Source organism: Oxyura jamaicensis, unplaced genomic scaffold (genome assembly GCF_011077185.1).
Source record: "Oxyura jamaicensis isolate SHBP4307 breed ruddy duck unplaced genomic scaffold, BPBGC_Ojam_1.0 oxyUn_random_OJ72813, whole genome shotgun sequence".
Classification (NCBI taxonomy): Eukaryota; Metazoa; Chordata; class Aves; order Anseriformes; family Anatidae; genus Oxyura; species Oxyura jamaicensis.
In genome coordinates this window covers 1-6,905 of record NW_023311262.1, presented here as the reverse complement: position 1 = coordinate 6,905, position 6,905 = coordinate 1, and the positions used below count along the sequence as shown (strand labels likewise).

The 6,905-nt window shown below is 69.3% G+C and overlaps 2 protein-coding genes and 1 non-coding gene across 3 annotated transcripts; 2 read left to right on the top strand and 1 right to left on the bottom strand.

Annotated features, from left to right (window-relative positions):
- Window positions 1-7: 7 nt before the first annotated feature.
- Window positions 8-4,203, bottom strand: ILF2 (interleukin enhancer binding factor 2). The gene is made up of 15 exons (XM_035314492.1): window positions 4,140-4,203; window positions 3,850-3,909; window positions 3,512-3,554; window positions 2,458-2,562; window positions 2,139-2,216; window positions 1,876-1,978; window positions 1,737-1,802; window positions 1,511-1,627; window positions 1,315-1,393; window positions 1,082-1,169; window positions 893-954; window positions 612-726; window positions 446-536; window positions 170-339; window positions 8-61 (listed from the first exon to the last, which is right to left on the bottom strand). The coding sequence occupies exons 1-14, from the start codon at window positions 4,142-4,144 to the stop codon at window positions 179-181; spliced, it is 1,173 nt and encodes a 390-aa protein (XP_035170383.1). The 5' UTR covers window positions 4,145-4,203; the 3' UTR covers window positions 8-61; window positions 170-178.
- A 269-nt stretch (window positions 4,204-4,472) lies between these two features.
- Window positions 4,473-4,544, top strand: TRNAM-CAU. Its single transcript has one exon. It is a non-coding gene; the product is annotated as a tRNA-Met (tRNA).
- A 901-nt stretch (window positions 4,545-5,445) lies between these two features.
- On the top strand, window positions 5,446-6,898 carry LOC118159955 (atrial natriuretic peptide receptor 1-like). The gene is made up of 2 exons (XM_035314491.1): window positions 5,446-6,447; window positions 6,488-6,898. Exon 1 carries the CDS (start codon window positions 5,523-5,525, stop codon window positions 6,357-6,359), a length of 837 nt encoding a protein of 278 aa, XP_035170382.1. The 5' UTR covers window positions 5,446-5,522; the 3' UTR covers window positions 6,360-6,447; window positions 6,488-6,898.
- Window positions 6,899-6,905: the final 7 nt, after the last annotated feature.

Below are 6,905 nucleotides of genomic sequence, written 5' to 3'. Positions count from 1 at the left end.
GCTGGCTGCGCTCGCTCAGGATGCGCTGGGTCCTTCACGTGCTTGTTCCAGCGGCGCGGTGCTGTGGGGCCGAGCAGGGAACGCTGAGGCCAGAGCAGGGCCCCGGCCCCGGCCGCTCCCTCCTGTTCCCTGCCCCGCGGGGCCGCGGGACGCTCCAGGCGGGTTTTACCTGGGCCACTCACTCCTGGGTCTCCATGCTTTCCTCTTCCTCGCCCGCTGCGGGTTCCTCCTGGTTCTCCTCCTCCTCCTCTCCTTCTTTCTTCTCCGGAGGCTTTTCGTAAGCCTTCTCGGAGGGCGTCACGATCACTCCGTCCCACGTGGACATTTCGGAAGCCAGGTCTGCGAGAAGCAGCGCTCAGCGGGCAGCTCCCGGCCCCCCGCAGCTGTCGGGGTGCCCCCGGGCTCTCCCGTGTCCAAGCCCCGCCGCCCCTCCACCCCTCCTTACAGCTGGCGTCGCCCTCCTGGCCCAGGATTTTCCTGTAACCTCCGTGCGAGAGGATGCGGACGAGCGTCTGCGCGGTGTAGCACACCATGTCCTGCGGCACGAGGGCGGGGGTCAGAGCGGGGACGGGGCTGGGCCCCCCTGTCCCGCGGCAGACGAGGCGGCTCACCTGCTGCTCCAGGGTCATAACCGTGTGCACGCGGAAGTTGCCGCTCTCGCAGGGGTCGGTGATCCCGACGGAGCCGGGCAGGAACAGCCCCGCCGCCAGGATCTGGAGGCAGCGCCTGCAGGAGCCCTCCGTGCTTTGAGGATCCAGGCCGCGCCGCGGGGAGTCCCCTCTGCGTCCCCCCCCGGGACCCCTCGCCCTGTCAAGCCCCGAGGTGCCTCCGCTTTCATGGGGCACGCTCCGAAGCGAGGGGGGACCCGAGGCCGTAGGAGCAAAGCACAGACCTGTAGGCGATGTTGAGAGCCAGGGGCTGCCGGGTGGGGTTGTTCATCACGGCGTAGTGCCCCTGCGGAGGGAGGAGGAGCGTCAGGACCGGCCGGGCTCCCCGCACCGGGGAGGGGGCAGCAGCCCAAACCCTGCTGGGGCCGCTAGGAGCTGCTCCGAGCTCTGTGGCTGCGGCACGGGGGGCTCACCAGCAAGTCCAGGATCCAGGGGGTGAGGGGCTCGAAGCCAGGGAACCGAATCCTCAGGTCTTTCAGCAGCCGGATCAAGACCTTCACCCTGGGCAAGACGGCAAGAGCAGAGTCCGTAACGCCTCGCACGCGTCCCTGCCGCAGGACCGGGAGCTCTCCTGGCTCCCCGCTCTCTGGGAGCAGAATTCCAGGCAGGCCTCCAAGCCCCAGCTTTTACTCGGGGCCAAACTCACGTGGACTGCGAGGCGTTCTCCTCAAACCAGCGAGCGTGTCTGATGGCAGCCAGGGCGCTCTGCAGCACCTTGATGTCCACTGGAAGCAGCAGAAACGCCCGATTTTTCAACCGAAAGGGGAGCGGGGGCTAGGGGAGGCCGGGGGGAGCCCCCCCCAGAGGGCTGCCACGCAGGGCAGAGCCAGCCGAGCCCTTACGGTGCAGTTCGGGGTCCAGCTTGCGGAGGTTGGGCGGCACCGTGGTGATGAGGATCTTCACCGTGGCGTCAGCCGAGCTGATCTCAAAGCCGGTCTCGTTGGTCAGCATGGTCAGGACTGGGGAGAACACGCAGGTTCCTCACGGAGGGGCTGCAAGACTCCACCAGCCCCCGGGGAAACGCCTCAGCACGGGGCAGATCCCCACACCGTGCCGGGAGCACCCTACCTTCGCTGGGGTCCTGCGCCCTCAGGCTCTCCACCACTTTGTTTCCCAAGGCTGCCACGGCTTCCACTGCGGAGCAGGAGAGGGTCTCAGAGCAGGGCCGGGCGCCGCCCGCCCCCCGCAGCCCCGGACGGATACTCACGGGTGGGAAGGATTTTCAGGATCACCACCAGATCGGCCACGTTGTGCCCCGTCGTCATGGTCCCCTTCTTGTAGGAGCCGACCTGGCGAACCTCCTCGATTTGCTGTCAAAGAAATAAAGCGAGAATTAGCAAAAACCAACGCGCGCTGCGTTTCGGGGAGAAAGCGTCCATCTTTGGGCGGCAAAAAACTGAGGGAAAGCCACCAGGGGCAAGGTTTGGCAGCTGGGACGCCAGCACCCCCCCGGATCGCCTCCCCACTCACCACCTCGAAGGTTCCCGGCGCTACGATGAGGTTGTCGATCACGTTGTTGATTTTGGTCACCAGGGAAAGAATGGAAGCCTGAGGAGGAAGGACGGGAGGTGGAATGAAGCAGGGGTCCGGGGCGGTCTCGTGGAGCGCGGCACGAACACAAAATAAAGATCAAATGCTTCTTTAGAAATCATCGTCCCGGAAATCCCTCAGACCCCTCGACTGCAGGGCTGGTCTCAGAGAGCAGCAGCGTTCGGCTAGCCACCACCGCCACCAGCCACCGAGCGTCTCGGCATCGCAGCCAGGAGAGAGGCGATTTCCAGCACGGCACCTGTTCAGCAGCAGTCGGGGCGAGGTCCTGGTTTCTCTTCAGCAAGGCCTCGCTGAAGGCGCTCTCGTCGGCAGCGGGCTTCACCCGCGGGAAAGCCATCTCGCACTGCAACGGGACCAGGCATCAGACCGCAGCGCCCCGAGCAGGCTCCGGCCCAACGCGCTCACCGGCACACACCCAAACTTTGTGGTTTTTACTGTCCGGGCTGCGTCTCCTTTGTGACTGCCAATCTCACGTCTCGGCCCGTTGCTTTTAGCTTTTATCTTGTCAGAAGGGTGATCGGGGGCTGCCCGCCCTGCCCACGCCCCCCGGCCCTGCTCTGCCAGGGCAGCAGATCCTCAGGAACTGCCCAGGAGCCGCCAGAACGCCCCCCCCCCCGGGCAGGTCCCACACCACGAGCCGGAGTGGAACTGATTCACGCCCGGCTCCATCAACAAGGGCTCTTCTTAGCCACGTGGCAGCCCCTTAATAAGGCTTTGTTTGCCGACAGCCAGAGCGTTTCGGTTGCTGTGACAGCATTCACAGCCCCAGGGCCCCGTAACCAAGCAGTGAACTTGTTTTCCCCGAGTCCCGTGTCTGTGAAGGACAGGCGCTCGGCAGAAGGCACCGATTTCCTCCCGCAGAAGGCGGGAGAGGCGCGTTCCCGCTGGTCCCTGCGAGGACCAGCACCTGGAGGGCATCTGCCAGGTGAGTGACAGCTGTCAGAGTAACGCCTGACGCTTGCGCTACAGAGATCTGGCAGAAGCTGGGGCTTAAGCAGCGGGGAAAGCTCTCAATCAAGGTGTTATTTTTGTGGTTCCGATTACTCAACTGCGTCCCCGTCATCCCGTGTGACACAAGTACTCCACACAATCCAAACCAACACAGTAAGTATTTCAGGTTAGTTACTGAGCCAACGGCATTTGCAGTGAACTCCTCTACTCCGGGCAAGCTACAAGAAGTCAAACCATCAAACGAAGTCAGCACGCAACGTTTTTTAAACCGGCATCTTTAAACAAGGAAAAGCCCCGCGGCCGTTGCCTGCAAACAGCTCCGGAGGGCTCGGTTTACTCACGACATAGAAATCAAAGGGGATGTGCGGCACAAAGGGCCGGAACCTAAAGGGGGGAGAGAAAAAAGCACTTTATTCTCCGCAGCAGCGCGCGTCTCCCACCCAGCCCACAGAGATTCAGCCCCGAGCGGCAGGAAAGGCCCTAAGCAGACACAGGGAAGCTCAACGCGCCCCCGCCCCCCCCCCCCCCCCCCCCGGGCCCCGCGGCGGCCCGGCGCGACGCTGCCAGCCCCGGGCCCTGCCCTGCGCCCCCGCAGCACGCCCCGGGGGGCGGCTGCAGCCCCCACCCCCTAGGCCTGCGCTGCTGGAGCCCCCCTGGCTAGAGCAGAAGCCAGACTCGCCCACTGCCAGGGCCTCCCCTGGAACCAAAGCGTCCGCCACGGCCTCGGCCTCGGTCGCCCCTGGGGGAAGAAAAAGGAGAAAAGCGGCATCAGAGAGCGGCCTCAAAGCCCCTGGGCCCGGTCCCTCGAGCCCCAGAGACCCCAGGACCCGGCCCCCGAGCCTCCCCGGCCTGGCCACCCAGGCCCCAAAGCCCCCCCACCCCCCCAGCGCCTCCCGGCTCCCCGAGCCCCCCGGCCCGGTCCCCCCGAGCCCCCCAGGCCCCGCAGCCCCCCGGGCCGGCCCCGCGCACCTCATGGCTCCTCCGCGCACAGCCAGCAGCGCCCGCCGCCACCCCGCAGCAAGGCGCCCGCCCGTTGGCTGCCGCCCGCCGCCGGAGCTCCGCCGCCCGCCGTTGGCTCAGGGGGACGTCGATCTAAGGTCGAAGCGGCCAATCGCGGGGCGATCCCGGGGAAGGGGGCGGGAGTTGGGGGAGCCGCGATGCGCATGCGCCGGACCTGCAGCGGCCGCTGGAGGGGGCGCAATGTTCACGAATGGAGCGGGCAGGGGGCGGCGGTGCGCATGCGCACACTGGGAAGGAGCGGAGTGAAGATATATGGGGCGCGGGAGGAGACACAAACCCAACAGCAGAGTGGCGCAGCGGAAGCGTGCTGGGCCCATAACCCAGAGGTCGATGGATCGAAACCATCCTCTGCTAGCTGTTTTTATTTCCCTTCCCCAGGGTGTTTTTTCTTTTGTTGTTGTTGTTTTGCTTTTTTTTTTTCAATTACTGCTCTAATTAAGTGATTAAATTACAGCCGCCGCCTCTGGCGCTCCCTAGTGCCTCTCCCCGGCGACGCTGAGCCGCTGCAGCCTTGACCGGCGCACCCAGGCGGGGCGCGGGCGACCGCGGTGCCGGGAGCGCCCCGGGAGGCTCCCGTGTGCTGGGGCCACGCGTGTCCGGGGGGGGCCGAGCCCACGGAGCCGAATCCACGGAGCCGTCCCCATCCCACGGTGGGGCTCTCCGTGCAACCCTCCCGCTGTCTCCACGGCCGTCGTCGGGCGCAGGGCTGTGATTTTTCCCCCCGTGGGGGTGACCCCAAAGCCCCGAGTCCCCACTTGGCCCTCGGCGGGGGGCGGGGGAGAGACCAGAGGCTGCAGGAGCACCTCCCGATCCCTCGGGGACCCCACGCGTGGGTGCGGACGGGCGGCGCTGAGTCCCGCGGGGAGCCCCGGCGCTGCCCCCTGAGCCCGGCGCGGCGTGGGGGACTGGGGGGCAAGGGGGGGCAGGACGGGGGCCGGCACCCGGAGGAGCGGGGGGAGTCCCACGGCCACGCCGCGCCCCGGGGGGGGTTGGGTTTGGGGCGTTCCGCGCCGCCCTGCGCGACGCTGGGGCCGTCGGGGCAGCCGCTGGGTGTCCCACGCGTGTCCGCGGCGGGGCAGAGCGCCGCGCTTCCCGCACCCACCGCCGCACCCACCCTCGCCCCCGCCCCCCGGACGCGCGTGGGGGTGGAAGGGGGGGGGGTCCGAGCGTCGAGGAGCCCCTCGGTGCCGCGGGGCCGGGCACGAAGGGGTTACCGGCGGTGGCTGGGAGCAGCCCTTTGTCACCGGCCCGGGGAGGGGGGGGGACCGGGGAGGGGGGGCCAGGAAGGGCTCAGCCCGCCGCGGGGAGCCGCTGGCGGCGGGCGGCCGAGCGATGCTGGCGGTGCTGGCCGCGCTGTGCGGCGCGGGGCCGGGCGGCCGGGCGGCCGCGCTGACGCTGGCGGTGGTGCTGCCGGAGCGCAACGTGAGCTACCCGTGGGCATGGCCGCGCGTGGGGCCGGCCGTGCGCCTGGCCGCCGCCGCCGTCAACGGGCGAGCCGACCTGCTGGGCGGCCACACGCTGCGCTGGGTGTTCGGCAGCAGCGAGGACCGGCACGGGGTGTGCTCCGAGATGGCCGCCCCGCTGGCCGCCGTGGACCTGCGGCTCGCCCACCACCCCGCAGCCTTCGTGGGGCCCGGCTGCGTGTACACGGCGGCGCCCGTGGCGCGCTTCACCAGCCACTGGCGGCTGCCGCTGGTGACGGCGGGGGCCGAGGCTCACGGCTTCGACGACAAGCGGGAGGAATTCGGGCTCACCACCCGCGCCGGGCCGAGCCACCGCAAGCTGGGCGAGCTGGGCGTGCAGCTGCACCGCCGCTTCAACTGGACCCGCCGCGCCCTGCTGGTCTACTGGGACGAGAAGCTGGACGACCGGCCGTACTTCTTCGCCGCCGAGGGGCTCTACGTCCAGCTGCCCACGCTGCGCAACCTCACCGTCATGGACGTGGTGTTCCGCGACAAGGGCAACTACTCCTCCATCATCCAGGAGATCAAGCAGAAGGGGCGCAGTGAGTGCGGGGGTGGCGGGGCACGGGCGGCCGCGGCTCCCCACGGGCGGCCGGGGCTCTCCACGGGCGGCCGGGGCTCCCCGGGGTCGCGCGCGGCTCAGCACGGCTGGGCACGGCTCCCCTCGGGCGGCCGCGGCTCCCCACGGCCAGGCACGGCTCCCTAAGGGCGTTCGTGGCTCTCTGCAGGTGTTTCCCGGCTCCCCAGGGCCGTGCGCGGCTCACCGCGGCCGGGCACGGCTCCCCTCGGGTGTCCGCGGCTCTCCACGAGTGTCCGTGGCTCCCCACGGCAGGGCGCGGCTCCCCAGGGTCGTGCGCGGCTCCCCAAGGGCGTGCGCGGCTCGCCGCTGCCGGGCGCGGCTTCCCTCGGGTGTCCGCGACTCTTCAAGGGCGTTCGTGGCTCCCCACGGGTGTCCGTGGCTCCCCAAGGGCGCGCGCAGCTCTCCACGGGTGTGCGCGGCTCCCCTCGGACGTGCGCAGCTCCCCAGGGTCCGCGGCTCCCCGCGGGTGTCCCCAGCTTCTCCCACGTGTCCCCAGCTCCCCACGATTTTCCACCGCTCACCACGGGTGCCCCCGGCTCCCCACGGGTGTCCGCGGCTCCGCAGGGGCGCTCCCAGCCCCACCCTGCTGACCACGGCTTTGCCCGGCTGTGCGGGGCTGCGCGCGGAGCCCCCCCCGCGGGGAGCATGGGGCGCGGGGCTGCGCGGGGGGGG